Source organism: Staurois parvus, unplaced genomic scaffold (genome assembly GCF_062004578.1).
Source record: "Staurois parvus isolate SC_StPar_1 unplaced genomic scaffold, SC_StPar_1.0 ptg000089l, whole genome shotgun sequence".
In the NCBI taxonomy this organism is placed as follows: Eukaryota; Metazoa; Chordata; class Amphibia; order Anura; family Ranidae; genus Staurois; species Staurois parvus.
Genome location: NW_028317885.1, coordinates 1271920 through 1293298, shown reverse-complemented (window position 1 = coordinate 1293298; position 21379 = coordinate 1271920). Strand labels below are relative to the sequence as shown.

The 21379-nt window shown below is 41.3% G+C and overlaps 1 protein-coding gene across 2 annotated transcripts in view; it reads right to left on the bottom strand.

The window, feature by feature from the left end:
- The window catches only part of ATP8B4 (ATPase phospholipid transporting 8B4 (putative)), a 393898-nt gene that overhangs the window by 285591 nt on the left and 86928 nt on the right, over nucleotides 1-21379 (bottom strand). For both annotated transcript variants that reach the window (XM_089670310.1, XM_089670311.1), the window contains one exon: nucleotides 153-266. In XM_089670310.1, coding sequence (XP_089526436.1) covers nucleotides 153-266 — 114 coding nt within the window. Of the gene's footprint in view, nucleotides 1-152; nucleotides 267-21379 lie in introns of those variants that run through there.

The following is a 21379-nucleotide window of genomic DNA, read 5'->3' as shown; positions in this document are numbered from 1 at the left end:
TATTAAAATTTTCTTTGGTATTATTATTATACAGGATTTATATAGCGCCAACAGTTTGCGCAGCGCTTTACAATATAAAGGGAAACAATACAGCAACAATACAGTTCAATATAAGAGGGATAGGAGGTATCAAAAATATTTGCAAAACATACCTGTAAAATCAGCAGGAAAAGAAAATATGCATTGGCAACCCGCTGGAATTGCTCAAACAAATTGATGGGCAGGAATGTAAGTATATTATATTTGGATGTCTTGATTGCATTATTCTAAAAGCAAAACAAAGTCCTGGTTAATTACTACTGCAGAAAAAAATGTCATTGCTCTATAAAACAAAGGTTTAAAACAGCAGAGGGCAATAGAGAAGCACAGTAAAGAGGAGTACCAAGCACAAGAACAGACTTCTCTATATCAATACAAGGATGGATTTTTTCTCTGGGTACATACTTATGTTACTGAACACAAAGTAAAGGAAATAAAAACAAGTCCATATTTAGGACAGGATGCCCTGAGAAACACTATGATCACTCTTCATTAAACAAAATGTGTAAATATAATTCAGATGAGCAAATGTAAAACATTTTGTCAGCATTCACATACAAAAAAAAAAAAAAAAAAAAAAAAAGCACAGAACAGGTACTATTTACATTACATTGTATCTATGAATTAAAAAATTCCTTCCAGGTTTGATACATGTATTTTGCAGAAAAAGCATGTTTTGTTTGAAAAAAACAGTTTGGGGAAGCTGGTCTTTTACTACACCGCCCTGCTGTAAATATTACCAAGTTTTGTTTTTCAGCCAATCAAATATGTACTCATAGGGTACGTCTGCTTCTAATTGTAAATTCACCATAACAGTTTAGATATTTAGCAAGTAACAATTTCAAACACAGTACTCGTTTCTACAAGTATTTTCAGTATGCCAGTAATAAGGCCCAACGAACCCCTGTACTGAACATAGTGCACCTTCTTTTTTACAAATTGCGCACATCTGCAACAGACAGTTAAATTTAAATCTTGAATGCAATGGTCAGACATATTGTTATATGAGAGCTGACACATTCCATAGAACACCCCACAAATGCAATCAGCCTCCAACCACCTATATACGGCCTACAACACAGCTAATCGGGGCTGTTCACAGGCCCCTGCCGTGATCATTTGCACTGTGACAAATTTAACATGACATGTTGAATTAACGGACCACAGCACCTTTCAAATCAATGGCGCTGTGCTGTAACTGCGAGATAAATGCTTGGCTCACGGTTGTGGCACATTAGTTCCATGGAAAATAAACATTTAGTAAAAAAAAAAAACCATTCAGGAGACAACAGGATCATCACCTGAATGCCTGGAAGCAACTGTTCATCTGCACTCTGAAAATACTTATTCTCCTCACTCCCCCTCTCCCTTCACACAGCTCTGTGGCAGGTTTCCTCCCTTTATGTCAGAGGTCCCCCATCACATCAGTTACCCCTATACATTGGAGGCCACATAAACATGAGCCCCCCCCATCAAATAACCCCAAACACATCAGAGTACCCCCATAACACAGCCTCCCAATCACACAGTCCACCCATCACAGAGCCCTCAGTCATACAGCCCCCCCCCCCAATATCAGAGCCCCCATTACACAATCCTTCATTACAAAGCCCCCCCAATCACATAGTTCCATCGTCACATCAGAGCCCTACCTTTTGGCTCAAGCAGTGTGGCAGGGGGCATGAGGTAATGGAGGTGGACTTCCATCTTCTCCTGAATGCTGGAGGTGGCCCTGCATGCCACCTGCCACAAATTAAGAGTCATGCGCTGTTGTGGTGCGAGTGAGCAAGCCACCATCACCATAGTAATGAATGACATCCTGACCCTAGAGTGTTGGTTGGTTGTTATAGTGCTATCAGGGTTCCAGGATTCAGCAGCAGGGATATCAGGGATGGGGACCCAGATAGGGGGCCAGAGAATGGATCCATGCCAGCCTCTGGCACACTATCGGTCAGTTGTGAGGATGATCTTGTGCATCAGAGAGCCAGCAAGAACTGATCAAGAGCTTTAGGAAGGTAATGATCAACCCATGGGGTCATCTCTGCTGTATTTTTATTGTTAACCATTGTTTAACTATGCATCTTTCATCTACCTACTGTAAATCCACTTGAAGACCCACTAACGTACATATACATCAGGCATCATCCTGCTATGGTTTTTTTGCAGCCTTTTTTTGAGGTTTGCTTTTAGAGGTGGCAGAGGGGACACCTCCTGCCAATGCCTCTCTGGGATCACATAGATCTTGGTGTGATCAGATGCTTTTAGGACAGAGGAGAGAGGCCAGGGGACCCCAGATCTCACCAAAAGGAGTACCTATCATTGCCTATTGCTTTGCTATCACATTACTCGTGATAGAAATAAAAGTGATCAATAAAAAAAAAAATTAACAGTGTAAAAATAAAAATATAAAATAAAATAACAAAAAAAATGTAAAGTGCCCCGTGCAAAGGTGAATGCAAGCGTTGTTCTCAGACGCACAAATAATTGGATAATTGCACCGAATACAGTTGCAAGAAAAAGTATGTGAACCCCTTGGGATTACGTGGAGTTTTGCATGAATTGGGCATAAAATGTGCTCTGAACGTCATCTAAGTCACAACAATAAAAGAACACAGTCTGCTGAACATAATACTACACAAACATTAGATGTTGCCATGGTTTAATTGCACATAACATGTAAACATTCACAGTGCAGGGAGGAAAAAGTATGTAAACCTTTGGACTTAACTGGTTGACCCTCCTTTGGCAGCAATAACCTCAACCATGAATAAATATATAGTGTGGCGCTCAAAATATATAAATAAATAAATATATATAAATAAGTGATCAATTCATATACAAAATGTAAAAATCATGACTACTATCAACTAAAATAAATAATCAATAAATAAATAAATGCAATAATACCTCAAGCGATCACACTCTAAATGATTAAAGTGTCTCAACTAAATAACTAATCAATAAATAAGTGCATCAATAAATAACTCAAGTGATCACACTCTAAATGGATCAAGTGGCTTAAATAAATCACATGCTTGTAATTGACATAATAGTGACCAAAAAAAAATAGTAACAGCTTAATATAAATCAAACAGTGTTAAAGTGCCAAAAAATAGTGCAAGAAAATATATAAATGTCCGTTCCTTCTACAAATCAATATATAGAATGTTCTTCAAGTGATAAATCAATTCATGCAATATACGGTGATGCTCAATAAGTGATTTGTGCCAAAATCTTCTCCAAACAGTGGCTAAATTTCCTCCTCACCTCCTCCCTGCGACCCCTAAGGGCCAACAGGCTTGTAGGATCAACCTGGATCCTAAAATCAAATGGGCCAACAACTTTTTCTTCCTTCTTTGTATTTCCTGGTGGGCCTCCTATTTCCCTTATTCAGCCAAGGTGCCTCTGAAGAACAGTGGCTCACCAATCCAGTGAGACAAAGAAGAAAACACCTTCTAAGTGTAGTATTAAAGACTCCTTTATTTTCAAATGCAAAGTAGCAAAACTCACATATCTCAGCAGTCCTCCCTCCTCACCGATGTGTGGGTACACTGCATGTGAATTGGGACTTCCTGGGTATAGCAAGATGGCGTCGCACGCCGGAAATGCGTCACTGCGCACCGGAGACTGCGGACTCGTAAACCTACGCGTTACGTCACTGACAACTCGTGACTTCCTCGGGGTATCACATATCGGACGCAGTTCCTCCCTATATACTGGACAACTCAACCCTCATCAATCGCGGCCCGCCTCTTACACACTCGGCGGTGCCCGCGCCATTTTTTAGAGGACTAATCTCATTCTGACCGCGGCCATTTTATTGGTGTCATCCTATACCAATATTGAATCCCCATTCAATTGGACTTATTAACCTGTATATTAAGCTGTTACTATTTTTTTTGGTCACTATTATGTCAATTACAAGCATGTGATTTATTTAAGCCACTTGATCCATTTAGAGTGTGATCACTTGAGTTATTTATTGATGCACTTATTTATTGATTAGTTATTTAGTTGAGACACTTTAATCATTTAGAGTGTGATCGCTTGAGGTATTATTGCAATTATTTATTGATTATTTATTTTAGTTGATAGTAGTCATGATTTTTACATTTTGTATATGAATTGATCACTTATTTATATATATTTATTTATTTATATATTTCGAGCGCCACACTATATATTTATTCATGTTTGCACACTACACTAGGTATTAGTAGGAGAGTGTTGGCAGCTGTATTAGTCGTTCACCATTTCTAGCGCAAGAGGATTCTCTCGACAATAACCTCAACCAAACGTTTCCTGTAGTTGCAGATCAGACCTGCACAACGATCTGGAGTAATTTTGGACCACTCCTCTTCACAAAACTGTTTCAGTGTAGCAATATTCTTGGGATTTCTGGTGTGAATCGCTCTCTTAAGGTCATGCCACAGCATTTCAATCGGGTTGAGGTCAGGACTCTGACTGGGCCACTCCAGAAGGCGTATTCTGTGCTGTTGCAGCCATTGTTTTGTTGAATTACTTGTATGCTTTGGGTCATTGTCCTGTTGCATCACCCATCCTATGCGGCGCTTCAGTTGGCGGACAGTTGGTCGTACGTTTTCCTGCAAAATGTCTTGATAAACTCTGGAATTCATTTTCCCATCAATGACAACAATCCGTCCAGGCCCTGAGGCAGCAAAACAGCCCCAAACCATGATGCTCCCTCCGCCATGTTTTACAGTGGGGATGAGGTTTTGATGTTGGTGTGCTGTGCCTTTTTTTCTCCACACATAGTGTTGTGTGTTCTTCCCAAACAACTCAATCTTGGTTGTCCACAGTATATTTTGCCAGTAGTGCTGTGGAACATCCAGGTGCTCTTTTACAAACTTCAAAACGTGCTGCAATATTCTTTTTGGACAGCAATGGCTTCCTCCGTGGTGTCCTTCCATGTACTCCATTCTTGTTTAATGTTTTCCTTATTGTAGATGTGTCAACAAAAATGTTAGCACGTGCCAGAGATTTCTGTAGGTCTTTAGCGGACACTCTGGGATTCTTCTTTACCTCATGCAGCATTCTACGCTGTGCTCTTGCAGTCATTTTTACAGGACGACTACGCCTAGGGAGAGTAGCAACAGTGCTAAACTTTCTCCATTTGTAGACAGTCTGTCTTACCGTGGACACATGAACATCAAGGCTTTTGGAGATACTTTTGTAACCCTTTCCAGCTTCGTGCAAGTCAACAATTCTTGATCGTAGGTCTTCTGAGAGCTCTTTTCTGCGAGGCATGGTTCACACCAGACAGTGCTTCTTGAAACCAGTAAATCCAAAACAGGTGTGTGTTTTTTAAGGGCAGGACAGCTGTCAGCAACAAATCCAATATCATCACACTGATTGGAGGCAAGGTTGGCTCACTCCTGGCTCCAATTAGCTCTGGGAGAAGTCATTAAGCTAGGGCCTCACAAACTTTTTCCTCCCTGCACTGTGAATGTTTACATGTTATGTGCAATTAAACCATGGCAACATCTAATGTTTGTGTAGTATTATGTTCAGCAGACTGTTCTTCTATTGTTGTGACTTAGATGACGTTCAGAGCACATTTTATGCCCAATTCATGCAAAACTCCACGTAATCCCAAGGGGTTCACATATTTTTTCTTGCAACTTTATGTGAAGTATTGCCATGTACATCAGAGCTAGTGCAAAATTCTAGCACCAGACCTCCTCTGTAACTCTAAACTGGTAACCTTTAAAGACTTATAAAGCATCACCTATGGAGCTTTTTAAATACTGTAGTTTGGCGCCATTCTGAGTGTGCACTTTTAAAGCATGACATGTTTGGTATCTACTTACTAGGCGTAAATAGTTTACCAAAATATTGGGTACTATATTGTGTTTGTGTGCACTACAATTTATGAAAATATATTTTTCCCCAAACAAATTGTGTTTGAAAAACCACTTTGCAAATATCAAGTGACATCAAAAATTGCAAAACCCACTATTTTATTCTCTACAGCCTCTGCTGAAAAAATATATGTTTGTGGATTCTAAGTATTCTTCTAGCAAAAAATGTAAACAAAGAGTGTCAGAAAAGGCTGGGTCTTTAAGTGGATATAATCACATGAACAAAAGCAAACAAGGGCGCACTCTCATCATGCATTACCGTGGTACACCACATATTTATTGAGAAAACAAATAGATATATACTCACAAACCAAAAGAGAATAAAAGCACAATAGTTTTCCATTTATCTTTGCCATTTAATCATCATTTTAACAATAACATTCCTAGACAGTGGATGACATTGTCCGGTGTGTATTACATGAAATAGATTTATTATCCTTTAATTTTCTTGATATTTTTAAATAATATTTCTAGAGAAATATGTTTTTATTTAAAAATGTTCTATAGAGAACTTATTTAACAACAATAATTTCTAATAGGTTGTTATCGAATACTGTGCGTTGCAGCTTCTCTCTCCCTCCTTTTTATGTTCCTTCCTCACGTGCTTATAGACATTCTCCAAGATGTTTATATATTTTATTTATACATTTTTATATATTTTATACATTTTACTGTATTAGTATATTGTTACATGTATACTTGTATTTGTTATATATGTATATACATACACACACACACACATACATACAGGTGAAACTCGAAAAATTAGAATATCGTACAAAAGTTCATTTATTTCAGTAATGCAACTTAAAAGGTGAAATTAATATATATGAGATAGACTCATTACATGCAAAGCAAGATAGTTCAAGCTGTGATTTGTCATAATTGTGATAATTATGGCTTACAGCTCATGAAAACCCCAAATCCACAATCTCAGAAAATTAGAATATTGTGAAAAGGTGCAATATTCTCGGCTCAAAGTGTCCCATTCTAATCAGCTAATTAAGCCAGAACACCTGCAAAGGGTTCCTGAGCCTTTAAATGGTCTCTCAGTCTGGTTCAGGAGGAATCACAATCATGGGAAAGACTGCTGACCTGACAGTTGTGCAGAAAACCATCATTGACACCCTCCATAAGGAGGGAAAGGCTCAAACGGTAATTGCAAAAGAAGTTGGATGTTCTCAAAGTGCTGTATCAAAGCACATTTATAGGAAGTTATGTGGAAAGGAAAAGTGTGGGAAAAAAAGGTGCACAAGAAGCAGGGATGACCGCAGCCTGGAGAGGATTGTCAGGAAAAGGCCATTCAAAAGTGTTGGGGACTTTCGCAAGGAGTGGACTGAGGCTGGAGTCAGTGCATCAAGAGCCACCACACACAGATGGATCCTGGACATGGGCTTCAAATGTCATATTCCTCTTGTCAAGCCGCTCCTGAACAACAAACAACGTCAGAAGCATCTTACCTGGGCTAAAGAAAAACAGACCTGGTCTGTTGCTCAGTGGTCCAAAGTCCTCTTTTCTGATGAGAGCAACTTTTGCATCTCATTTGGAAACCAAGGACCCCGAGTATGGAGGAAGAACGGAGAGGCACACACTGCAAGATGCTTGAAGTCCAGTGTGAAATTTCCACAGTTTGTGTTGATTTGAGGATCCATGTCATCTGCTGGTGTTGGTCCACTGTGCTTCATTAAGTCCAGGGTCAACGCAGCCGTCTACCAGGAGATTTTGGAGCACTTAATGTTTCCTTCCGCAGACAAGCTTTATGGGGATGCTGACTTCATTTTCCAGCAGGACTTGGCACCTGCCCACACTGCCAAAAGCACCAAAACCTGGTTCAATGACCGAGGGATTACTGTGCTTAATTGGCCAGCAAACTCGCCTGACCTGAATCCCATAGAGAATCTGTGGGGCATTGACAAGAGAAAGATGAGAGACACGAGACCGAACAATGCAGAAGAGCTGAAAGCCGCTATTGAAGCATCCTGGTCTTCCATAACACCTCAGCAGTGCCACAAGCTGATAGCTTCCATGCCACGCCGCATTTAGGCAGTAATTGCTGCAAAAGGGGCCCAAACCAAGTACTGAGTACATATGCATGCTTATACTTTTCAGAGGTCCTCTATTGTTCTATGTACAATCCTTGTTTTATTGATTGCATGTAATATTCTAATTTTCTGAGATTGTGGATTTGGGGTTTTCATGAGCTGTAAGCCATAATCATCACAATTGTGACAAATCACGGCTTGAACTATCTTGCTTTGCATGTAATGAGTCTCTCATATATTAGTTTCACCTTTTAAGTTGCATTACTGAAATAAATGAACTTTTGCACGATATTCTAATTTTTCGAGTTACACACACACACACACACACACATATATATATTTTTTTCTTTTATAGCCAATGATCTTATTGATTAGTCATTTATGTGTCCCTGCTGTCCCGGCATATATCCAACTGGAGGGTGGTACTATACGATTTTTATTTTCATTACATTTTATTTTTCCCCCCTCCTCTCCCTCCTTTTTTGAAATAGCACAGGGGCGTAGGATGTTAGATCCCAGACTTAGTGTGCCCTATGTTTTGCACCAGCGCACTGTTACCCATCTCACGGATACTGGTTTCCTCGTTTGAGATGGGACCATACATTGGGATACACTTCGCTCCTGATTGCATGGTTCAGTGGCTTGAGATTTACATATACCAGTACTTTCTGATCTTTTTCAGCTCCCATCTACAGCACTTGTCCTCTACATCAGTTTGCTTGTTTATTAGTGCTTTTTGTCCCATTCATTGTTTCACATGCACTTATCATTACTAGTAGTGCTTATCCAGCTTTCCTGTTCCGCCCTCACGTTGACACACTTTCTCGGCATGTGTCGGGCGGTAAGGCTCCACGGCGCATGCGCAGATCGTCGACGGCATGGTGCACATGCGCGATTGGGACGCCACACAGTGCGCATGCTCACCGACATGCCCGTCGGTTTTCCAGTCACGTCCACATGAAACCAGCGTGGCGAGCAGCACAGACACCATGCTGGTTGTGGATCTCTTACATACAATTTTATACATTTATATGTTCATACATCTATACATAAATTAAATACATTATAGGACATATAAAACCTGAGGCAGTGATCATTACTTTTGAAATGTGCTTCATTAGAGTCTTAGATGCAAACATATCCTGGGGCTAGGAGTGAGTATAGTTTATTTATCTAACTACTTATTTATGAATTGATGTGGCTTTGCCTATTATCTATTTATTTATCCATTTATTATTGATCATATTCTTCATATGCACATTTTTACTGTGGTTTGGGTTTTTTTTTTTTGGGAGGTGGATACAATCGTGACTTCTGTGATTGGGCCGTTATGTGTGTGGGGGGCTGTATTTTCTGACCTCTTTAGCACTCTTTGGTATATAGGTGTTGGATCAGCAGGTATACACTTTAGCTCCAAAGAAGGGGGTTCGTCTCCCGAAACGCGTCAGCATATCCCTAATTAGGGCACAGCTTTGCATTGGACTGTTATTGTCGACCACCTATTCTGCTTTTATTCTCTTTTGGTTTGTGAGTATACACAGCAGGTGTAGTAGAGTAATAGAAATCCAACAGACCCAACAGTCATGACATGCATGCTGCGGATTCTGTGTAATTGAATCACTAATTGAAAGGGGCGTGTTCAAAATAATAGCAGTGTAGAGTTCTATTAGTGAGGTCATTCATTCTTTGAAAAACAGGTGGCAATTATTGCCCTTATTTAAGGAAGGAAGGCAGCAAATGTTGTACATGCTGGTTACAGTACATTTCTCTCTGAAATTGAGGAAAATGGGTCGTTCTAGACATTGTTCAGAAGAACAGTGTACCTTGATTAAAAAGTTGATTGGAGAGGGGAAAACATATAAAGAAGTGCAGAAAATGATAGGCTGCTCAGCTAAAATGATCGCAAATGCTTTAAAATGGCAACCAAAACCTGAAAGACGTGGAAGAAAGTGAAAAACTACCATTTGAATGGATAAAAGAATAGCCAAAATGGCAAAGACTCAGCCAACAATCAGCTCCAGGAAGATCAAAGAAGGTCTAAAGTTACCTGTGAGTACTGTTACAATTAGAAGACGCCTATGTGAAGCCAAGCTATCTGCAAGAAGCCCCCGCAAAGTCCCACTGTTGAAAAAAGACGTGCTGAAGAGGTTACAATTTGTCAAAGAGCACATTGACTGGCCTAAGGAGAAATGGCGCAACATTTTGTGGACTGATGAAAGCAAGATTGTTCTTTTTGGGTCTAGTGGCTGAAGACCACTGCCCTTGAAATGAATGTTCCAACAAGACACGACCCCAAACACACCAGTAAACGTGCAACATCTTGGTTCCAGACCAACAAGATTGACGTTATGGAGTGGCCAGCCCAATCCCCGGATCTTAATCCAATAGAAAACTTGTGGGGTGACATCAAAAATGCAGTTTCTGAGGCAAAACCAAGAAATAGAGAAGAACTGTGGAATGTAGTCCAATCATCCTGGGCTGGAATACCTGTTCACAGGTGCCAGAAGTTGGTTGACTCCATGCAACACAGATGTACAGCAGTTCTCAGAAACAGTGCTTATACGACTAAATATTCATTAAGTGATTCAAAGGAAAGCAAAATCTTCAAAATTTTTCAGTTTTTATATTGAATGTTTGTGTTTGTAAAGAAGATTACAAACACTGCTATTTTTTTGAACCGTCTAATATTCACTTTTCTTCAATTTTTTTAGAGGAACAACACAAATTTGATATATTTTTCTTCATGTTTTGATTTGGAATAAAATGTGTAGTGTTCCCAATGCATTTATGTGGATGGAAATAAAAGCTATTAGAAGGATTTTGAGCTTTATTCACTTTTTTCAACACACTGCTATTATTTTGAACACAACTGTATCTATTTCTTTTCTCAATAAATACGTGGTGTACCACGGTAATGCACGATGAGAGTGTGCCCTTGTTTGCTTTTGTTCATCAGTATTCAGATTTCCCGATCTTTGAAGAGCTGCACCTCTCCGTTTAGCATTCTGAATTCTTTCTAGTCTGCATGAAGATTTGAGCACTGGTTTCGTTTGTTTTTGGATATAGTCACATGCAAGTGGTGTAGTACTGACTTCTAGGCTTTTAAAGCTGCCTCCTAGTTTAGGGTGAGATTTGTCAAGACCTGATATCAATTTAAATATCTCTTTAAGTGGTAAAAGCTATTTGTATACCATCCCAGCTTGTAAAACAGAACTCTGATCTTGCCTAAAACATGACAGGTACACTTTGATTAGTAACAGAACAGCAGCTTGCACTTAGTTGGACACACATCATTTGTAAAAATATAAAACAGAACAAGCTCTTACATGGGAACACTCAAATATGTTGTAGAAAATTAAAAGTTAGCTTATGCAACAGCTTGTTTGGTGTCTGCACTTTGGAAGAAGGGGATCATAGGGCTGCTGTTACGGGAACAAGCTGTTTATGACTGTGGCACGGAGGTACCCTGAGAATACATGGCAGTGCATATTATAGAGCTATGGAAAATCAAATGCCTCTCATATGTTAAGGACAGTGTGAGCCCAAGAGGGATCTGGCAGCTGGAAAACAGTCTGTTGATCGTGCGAAAAAAAGCTCCACCTTCAATGCAAGCTTGCTCTAGAGACCGAGAACTTTCTCAGCCATAAGGACACAACAAACTCACTTTCTCAGCAGCATTTAGGTAATACCAGGTAGAATGAGAATGTGTTTAGTGAACCTGCAATCTGAAATCTTGACCTGCCCATAAAGAGATACACAGTGCTGTACAAGTGTTATATCAGAAGCCATCAAATGTAAAAGTGTCAAAGTGTCATACTGTACAGCAAGGGGTCTTCAAACATTTCAGTACAAGGGCCACATCGTATATTTTACAAATATTCGCAGGCCAAAAAAAATCAGTTTTAGAAATGAATGAATGAAATGTAATGAATATGTTTTACTTGGAGATTCAGTAAAATAAAGAAAGAAATTCCAAATAAACAGACATTAATACAGGTTGAACAGGAATACATACAGTCTACACCTTTTTCATCAAAGTCCCCCTTAAATCAGGGTCATGAGCAACCAACCAATTAGCTGATGCAAAGGAGCCATGCAGAGCAACTTTGGTGTCCGTTTATGAACCAGCGGTAATAGATCGCTGCTCAGTTCTCCGGCATTCTCGGAGAACACAGTTCTCCTGTGAATGCAGTTTATGAAGCAGTTCTCCGAACGAAGGGAGAACGGTCTCCAAACGCTGGAGAATGGTCTACAAACTCTGGAAAACGGCTCATTTTACTATAATCTCGTGAGATTACAGTAAAAGATCAGTTTACTAAGCAGAGGTAAATTATCTCTGCTTAGTTTTCGGTCCCTCTGATTCTCCAGCTCTGGGCTGGAGAATCTGGAGGGAGAACACAGATCTCCAGAGAAGGGCTGACATGATCTCCTGAGTGTCATAAACTGTGAATGACCAGAGAATAGCTGAGATCTGTTGAATCGCATCTATTCTCTGTGTCATAAACGGACACCTTTGTACCATGTTGTTTCACTTTTTCTGAAGACAATGTCATTGTTGGTCTATCTAAACCCAGCACAGTGGCTGTGGGGAAGCAAAGTGGCAACATGGTTAGCACCACCTGCCTGGAGTTTGCTTGTTCTCCCTGTGCCTGCATGGGTTTTCTGTCACACTCCAAAGACATACTGATAGTTTAATTGGATCCTGTCTAAATTGGCCCTAGTGTGTGTATGAATGTAAGTTAGGGAACTTAAATTACACGCCCCTTGAGGGATAGGGACTGATGTGAATGTACAATATATATGTAAAGCGCTGTGTAAATTGAGAGCTCTATATAAATACCTATAATAAATAAATAAAAATAATAAACCCCAATCCATTGTCATGTCACATAGTTATATTGTAACACATATCTTTACCCACTGCCCGTCCAGCCGTTGTATATAAACGGCCGGACGTTGGCAGTGCAGGGTTGGGTGGCCGTTTATAAAACGGCCTCCCTGCTCCCTGCTTGTGCGCGCCCCCTGGGAGCACAGCCATGGAAAGCAGTGTGCTTACAGTGAAGCACATGGACACAGCCCCATAGTAAAACACACCCTGCACACAATTAACCCTTTGATCGCTTCAGATGTTAACCCCTTCCTGCCCAGTGCCTTTAGTACAGTCTTAGTGCTTTTTATTAGCACTGTTCATTGTATTGGTGTCACTGGGGATGTCAGTGACACCAAGTCAATTTCCCCCAGTGCCAGAATGCTTGCCGCAGTCCCGCTATAAGTGGCTGATCGCCGCCATTACTAGTGAAAAAAATCCTAGTATATATATCGCCATTTGTAGATGCTATAACTTTCACGTAAACCAATTATTTACACGTATTGGGATTTTTTTAGCAAAGAAATGGACCTAAATTTATGCCGAAATTTGATTTTTAACATTTTTTTACTGGACATGTTTAATAGCAAAAAGTCAAAAATATAGTTTTTTTTCTCAAAATTGTCTGTCTTTTTTTTATAGCGCACAAAATAAAAACCGCACAGGTTCAATTTCTGGAAAAAAAGGATGTAAATTTCATTTAGGTGCAGCATTCCATGACCACGCAACTGTCAGTTAAAGTAATGCAGAGCCATAATGCAAAAAATGGCCTGGTCAGGAAAGGAAGAAATTCCTCTGAAGGGCAAGTGGTTAAAGCAGAATTAAACCCAAAAGTAAACATTTATTATATTGCAGCTTTCTAGTTCTCAGATGTGATGACTGTATTATTTTCATTTTTTAGGCTCTCTTTCTTTTATTTTCATCTGGAGAACCAGCAAGTAATTCTATTGTTTTTCAAAAGAAAAGCTCGCTTGTAGTTACAGGAATGAGAAAAACCATTTAGCTCTAACAGGGATGCCTAAAATGGTCTACTTTTATTTATTTATTAAAAAAAAACCTTTATCCCAAGCGGAAAAAAAGCTGTTTGCTGTAACGGATTGTAAAGTTTGGCTTCAATTTGTTAGTGTATTTAAATCTGCCAGTATGACCAACGCTCTCCTCCCCCCAGACTGACAATACTACTGTTCAAATTTGCCCCCTTTGCTCATTCATCCAGAGTGGTGTCTGTGTAATACATGTGGTGTGTTACTGGCCAGATCCGCAAATAGAGGGGAAAAAACAAAGAAAACTAATGCAGCCACCACCTATGATTGGCAAACTGCAATATATTTAATTTTTGTTTTTTTTGGTTTAATACCACTTTAGGCTGGTGCCACGATCACTGACCCAGGTTTCCTGTTTCAGGGTGGATCCTTTCATTTATAGCATTCTCTGGCATCACCCTTGCATGCAGGAACTACAGTTGTGCCTCCCTACACAGTGTGCATCAAAAAAAACCCACAGACCTTGTAGCCTAGGAAGACAAGGCCACTCCTTCTCCCTTCTCCATGCTAACAAACTAACTGGAGACAGCACTGTCCACTGTTAAATCTTTTATGTGAAGACCGGAAGTTGAGGGAGGCAACAATAAGAGATTAGGAGCCAGCAGCATTGATAATTATGAACTGCAAGTGCTAAGGGAAGATTTTTAGTAAAAGGTTTACTTGAATGAATTATTTAAATGTTTTATGTCCTTTAACTATCCCCAAACTTCAGCATACGAATGACCAACAAGTCAGATTATCCCCGCTTTAATCAAATGACCCTGTCCACTGCTGAATAATGTTGAAATGCCTCACCGAAAATAAACAGACAATGCAAAACTTGTCAATTCTCATTCCCCCTAAGACGTGCTGCAATCTTCTATGTTACCTGGCCAACACATAGCACCCACACGTGATCTCCTTTTCCTCAAAGTAAAAGGAAGAATCAGAGCCTTCTTGGAACACATGCTTTCCAACAACAAGAAAACTTATCCTGGCTGAAAGTGTGCATTAGCAACCAGCAAAGGAAGCAACTCTAGGGTTGTTGGTGCGAATCCTAACCACGGCACCACCTGCCTGAAGTTTGCATGTTCTGACTGTGCCTGTGTGGGTTTCCTCCGGGTACTCCGCTTTCCTCCCATAATCCAAAGACATGCTGGCAGGTTAGATGGATCCTGTCTGAACTGGTCCTAGAATGTCTGAATGTGAGTTAGGGACCTTGAGGGTAAGGTCTGATATGAATGGATAATATATATGTAAAGTATTGCATAAATTGAGGTCTCGTTCACGCTAGAATGCGGTGCGGGAGAGTCGTGGTCCTGTGCGGCTTCCCACACCACATTCCAATCACAATGCCCTTGCGGTCTGCTGCCAGTGCCAGTTAAAAGCTAATGATACCACAAACGCAGGTTGCAAACACACTGCGATTGCCAACACTGGCCTGCATCAAATTGTATTGTAGAAAGCCCCATGCAATGCGAATGCAGTGCATTTAAAAACAAAAGGTGTATGCACTACTTTTGGTGCGGTGTGATCTCAGCCCATTCAAATGAAATCGCACCACTCAGAGCTGCAAATGAATCGCACAGGAATGCACAGCGCGTTCCTGTGTGATTCAGCTTGAGGCATGGTGTGAACCGGCCCTTATGCCACTACATAGGTACCTGTAATAAATAAATAAATAGCTCAACATAATGATTTTTCTTGCATATCACAGTCATCCTCACATAGTGCCATATAAAACAGATTAAGTGTGTCTTAAGATTGGAAACTGCACCAACATCCAATAATCAAAGATAACAAGCAGAGAATGTATTATGTGTGTACAGGACTGTAAAGGCACCAATTCAATTACTGTAGAACCATATAATAAAAAAGAAGTGTTAAAATACTAATTTTATTGTAACAAATTAAAATCAGATACAAACATATACAGTGGGGCAAAAAAGCATTTAGTCAGCCACCAACTGTGCAAGTTCTCCCACTTAAAAAGATGAGAGAGGCCTGTAATTGGCATCATAGGTAGACCTCAACTATGAGAGACAAAGTGAGAAAAAAAAATCCAGACAATCACATTGGCTGATTTGGAAAGAATTTATTTGCAAATTATGGTGAAAAATAAGTAAAACAAGCAAGATTTCTATAGATTTCTAAGAACTATAAGCTGTGAGCTTGGGCCTCCATGGATCAGACTTGTTTTTCCAGCACATCCCACGGATGCACAATTGGACTGACATCTTGAGAATTTGGAGGCATTTCAACACCTCATGCTAGTTACTGTGTTTATCAAGCCATTCTTGAACCCTTTTTGCAGTGTGGCAGGGAACTTTATCCTGCTGAAAGAGGCCACTGCCATCAGGGAATACCATTTACATGACGGGGTGCACTTGGTCAGCAACAATGTTTAGGTAAGTGGTACATGTCAAGGAACATCTACACGAATGGCAGGACCCAACGCTTCCCAGCAGAGCATTGTCCAAAGCATCATATTGGCTTGCCTTCTTCCCATACTGCATCCTGACTCCATCTCTTCCCCAGGTAAGCGACCAACATGATGTTTAACAAAAAGAAAAAAAAGTGACTCATCAGACCAGGTCACCTTCTTCCACTGCTCTGTGGTCCACATCTGATGCTCATGAGACTTGCTATCACCCCCAACTACACGAAGCATTAGACCCCGACCACTACAACCCTGGCAGACTGACCATACCAAAAATCTCAAACGACGCAGTCGTGCACTGGAGCGACTATGGCGCAAAACCAGATCCCAACAAGCGTTCACCCTACACTTCCTCCCTTCACGCTGCCAAGAAAGCCTACTTTGTTACCCTCATTAATACCTTCTCCTCAGCAGATCTTCTCTACTTTTAGCTCTCTACTCTCTCCGCCCCCACCTCCACCCAGTACCTCACTCACCGCCCACAAGATTGCTAATCAGTTCAAAAACAAGATCGACGCAATTCATAGGGATATCGCCACTGCTCAGACTTCCACCCCACCTAACATCCTTCACACTAAAACCCCCTCAACACTCCACTCCTTCAACCTCGCTACCACTGAAGAGGTCACTAAGGTCTTCTCTGAAGCCCGCCTCACCACCTGCCCCCTTGACCGTCCCCTCAAAACTCCTACGATCACCCTCTTCCACCATCCTATGCTCCCTTACACACATCTTTAATCTTTCCCTCTCTATTGGCACATTCCCTCCCCTCTAAAACACACGCACATCACTCCCATACTTAAAAAAACCCTCCCTGGATCCCACAGACCTGAACAACCTTAGACCCATCTCCCTGCTGCCATTTACACCCAAACTCCTAGAGCGCTTAGTCTATAATCGCCTGAGTTACCACCTTACCTACAACAACCTCCTTGATCCCCTACAGTCTGGTTTCCGCCCCCTACACTCCACCGAAACTTCCCTACTCAAACTCACCAACGACCTGCTAACCGCCAAAGCTAATGGCCACTATTCAGTGCTCCTACTCCTCGACCTCTCTGCGGATTTCGACACGGTTGACCACCCCCTCCTCCTCAAAAAACTACACTCTCTTCGCCTCAGAGACTCCACTCTCTCCTGGCTCTCTTCCTATATATCACAGCGCTCGTTCATTGTTACCTATAATGCTGCCACCTCCTCTTCACTCCCCCTCTCTGTTGGGGTCCCTCAAGGTTCTGTCCTCGGGCCCCTTCTCTTCTCCATCTTCACCTCCTCCCTTGGCCAATTGATACACTCTCACAGCTTCAACTACCATCTCTATGCTGATGACACCCAAATCTATCTCTCTACCCCTCACCTCTCCCCTTCAGTCTTCGCCTGTATCACAAGCCTACTGAGCAACATATCGGACTGGATGTCACTCCACTTCCTCAAACTAAATCTTTCCAAAACTGAGCTCCTAGTTTTCCCCCCAGCCCACGCCCCCCCCCCCCCCCGACTTCTCCATCAAGACCAACAACACCCCCATCAGTCCCTCCCCTCAAGCCAGAGTACTAGGTGTTATCATAGACTCCAATTTGTCCTTCCAGCCCCAGGTCCATTCGCTGACAAACTCATGTAGACTTCACCTCAGCAACATCTCCAAAATACGTCCATTCCTAATCCCGGAAACCACTAAGCAACTCATTCACTCCCTCATTATATCACGACTTGACTACTGTAACTCCCTCCTCACCGGCTTACCTCACCGCAAGCTATCCCCGCTTCAGTCTACCTTGAATGCTGCGGCCAGACTCATCCACCTGACTAACCGCTCCGTATACGACTTGACTACTGTAACTCTCTCCTCACCGGCTTACCTCACCGCAAGCTATCCCCGCTTCAGTCTACCTTGAATGCTGCGGCCAGACTCATCCACCTGACTAACCGCTCCGTATCCGCCACCCCTCTCTGCCAATCCCTCCACTGGCTTCCGATTGCTCAACGGATAAAATTCAAAATACTAACATTGACGTATAAAGCTGTTCATAACACTGCCCCAAACTACATCACCGATCTGGTATCTAAATACCACCCAAAACATACTCTCTGCTCGTCACAAGACCTCCTACTCTCTAGTTCCCTGGTCTCCTCCTCCCATGCCCGTCTCCAGGACTTCCCCCATCGTCTGAAACTCCCTACCCCAATCCATCAGACTATCACCTACTCTCCTCTCCTTTAGGTGCACCCTGAAAACCTCTCTCTTCAGGGAAGCCTACCCCACCCTCAGCTAATTACTGAACTCCTCCACTCTTCCTACCACTCCATCCCCCACAGCTATTTCCTCCTGTACCACTATCCCCTCCCTCCTAGATTGTAAGCTCCAAGGAGCAGGGCCCTCGAACCCCTCGTGTATTGAATAGTATTCTTACTGTACTGTCTCGTATTATGTTATAATGTACAGCGCTGAGCAAACTGTTGGCGCTATATAAATCCTGTATAATAATAATAATAATATTGTGCCCACTGTAGGCACTTTGGCTGTGCACACAGCATGGTCACCTCGACCGGTCTGCGGCTGCACTGCCCCATATATAACAAACTGCAAAGGCCATTTTTTTCTGCTTTCAACATATCAACTTAAGGTTTAATTGCGGCCTTATATATCCCAACAACTTTCAGATGCCTAATGGCTTTTTTTTGTCTTTTCATTATAATGGGAGACAATAGTTCTACTTTAGTATGTCTTTTTAAAGCTCTATTCATTTCCTCTGGCAAAGCACAAAAAGAGATAACTGGGGCTTCCCCTATCACAACATGCAAGGGATCCTTGTTGAAAAGCACAGTGTATGGCTATTATATTGAATGAACACACCAGCTGAATGTGGCCATTGTTATAATATAGATTATCATGTCTAGATGTTGATCAGATGGAAAAAGAGAAGAAAAAAAACCTGAGAACTATAAAGCATTGTTTATTCCCTTAACCACTTGCCCTCCAGAGGATTTACCCCCTTCCTGACCAGGCCATGTTTTGCGTTCCTTTAACTGAAAATTGCGTGGTCATGCAATGCAGCACCCAAATGAAATTTGCATCCTTCTTTCCCCACAAATGGAGCTTTCTTTCAGTGGTATTTGATCGCCTGTGCATTTTTATTTTTGCACTATGAAAAAAGAAGACCAACAATTTTGAGGAAAAAAAAACAATATTTTTGACATTTTGCTATTAAACATGCCAAGTAAAAAAATTTAATTTCATCATAAATTTAGGCCAAAATGTATTCTGCTACATGTCTTTGCTAAAAAAAATCCCAATACATGTAAATTAATTGGTTTACGTGAAAGTTATAGCATTTACAAATGGTGGTATATATACTGGGATTTTTTTTTTAATTTTAACTAGTAATGGCAGCGATCAGCGACTCATAGTGGGACTGCGGCGGGCATTCTGACACTGGGGGGGAACTGACTTGGTGTCACTGACATCCCCAGTGACACCAATACAGTGATCAGTGCTAATAAAAAGCACTGACACGGTACTAATGGCACGAGACAGGAATGGGTTAACATGTGGGGCGATTAAAGTGTTAACTGTGAGCTGTTTTACTATGTGTGCTGTGTCTATGTGCTTCACTGTAAGCACAGCCATGCAAAGCATTACAAACAGCTCCCCCCCCCCCCCGTCAAAGACGCTTGGCAATCACAGGGCGCCGGCGAGTAATCACTGGCTGGGACCCGGTGATTGACAGCTGCGGCGTGGGTAGGGCATGTGTGTCCTGCGTACACTCTCTACCACGAAATGCAAAATTATGTATATATACGTGATTTTGTGCACCCCTGCCGCCCTGTAGCAGTACTTCTGCTATAGGGCAGACGGGAAGCGGTTAAACAAGCCATGACTATGATTTTGCCATATCACGGTGTGTGATGCAACCACACAGCAACACAGCAGTAAACAGCTTCTCAAGAAAACTCCCCTATGATACCTGGCTGCCTGTCAGCCAGCAGGAAAGCCATACAACATGAACTGAAGCAGAACATAATCTGTTTTATTTTAGAAATCCACAAATTTACTGTGAAATAAAATACCCCCATTCCTCTATCAGTTATATATATGTGGAAAAATTTAAATCAGTGTATGGACACTCCTCAAACTTGGATGTCATAGCCGTCAACAGAAAGGTTGAGAACATTATCAGTAATTCATTTTTAAAGCTAAACTCTATGCACGTATAAAAACACCAATTAATGCTATTATTTATTAAGAAATGACATTTATTTTTAAATGCAATTAGTGTAGGTACATGAATGCGAGTTATCGATCTCCTGCAGTACTGGTAGCCAATCAGATCAGCGGCATGCTCATGTGCCTACAAGGAACATGCTGACAGAAGAAGTAAGCAGGCACTGTGAGCAGAGTGATGGACTGCTGTTTCCTATTCACTGTCCAGTCACAGGTTGGCTATACTGTCTGGCCAAGGCTGTGTGAATTTTGGGAATGAATGAACAGAAATACAAAACCTTTTGGCAGGTAAAACAGCTCTCAAATGTGTATTTAGCAGTTCTCCTGAAGTTACCAATTTCAATATTTGCTGGAAAAAGCACAGAAATATCAGATATTTAAAGCCCATCTCAGGTACAGAATAAAAAAAAAAAAAAATTACCCTTGCAGTGGGGACCCACGGACTTGCCAAAGTCTGTATTACTTACCTTTTTCCTTGCTCCAGCTAAGTCCCTCCAGCAGTGTGACCAGTCCCCAGTGGCTTCCTCTCTAAGATGTCCTCAGGTACGGTTGCATGTTCACCCCCACCACGTACAATAGGTTAATAGTCCTGTATTGTATGTAATGATGGTGGGGAACAGGCCTCAAATCAAATCTTAGCGGAGAAAAGGACAGAGACAGAGTAGGAAGTCAAATAGTTAATGCACCTGTACCCTCAAGACTTTAGGTATACTTTAATGAAAATATTGGTGTTAAATTTTTGGGCGCTTTCTAATGCCCAGGGAGCCACATGTGCCATGTACTGCCTGTCATAGAAGCGAATGGCTGTATGCACACATACTGATGGAGTCAAATACTTTGCAACACTATGTTTAAAACTCACCTC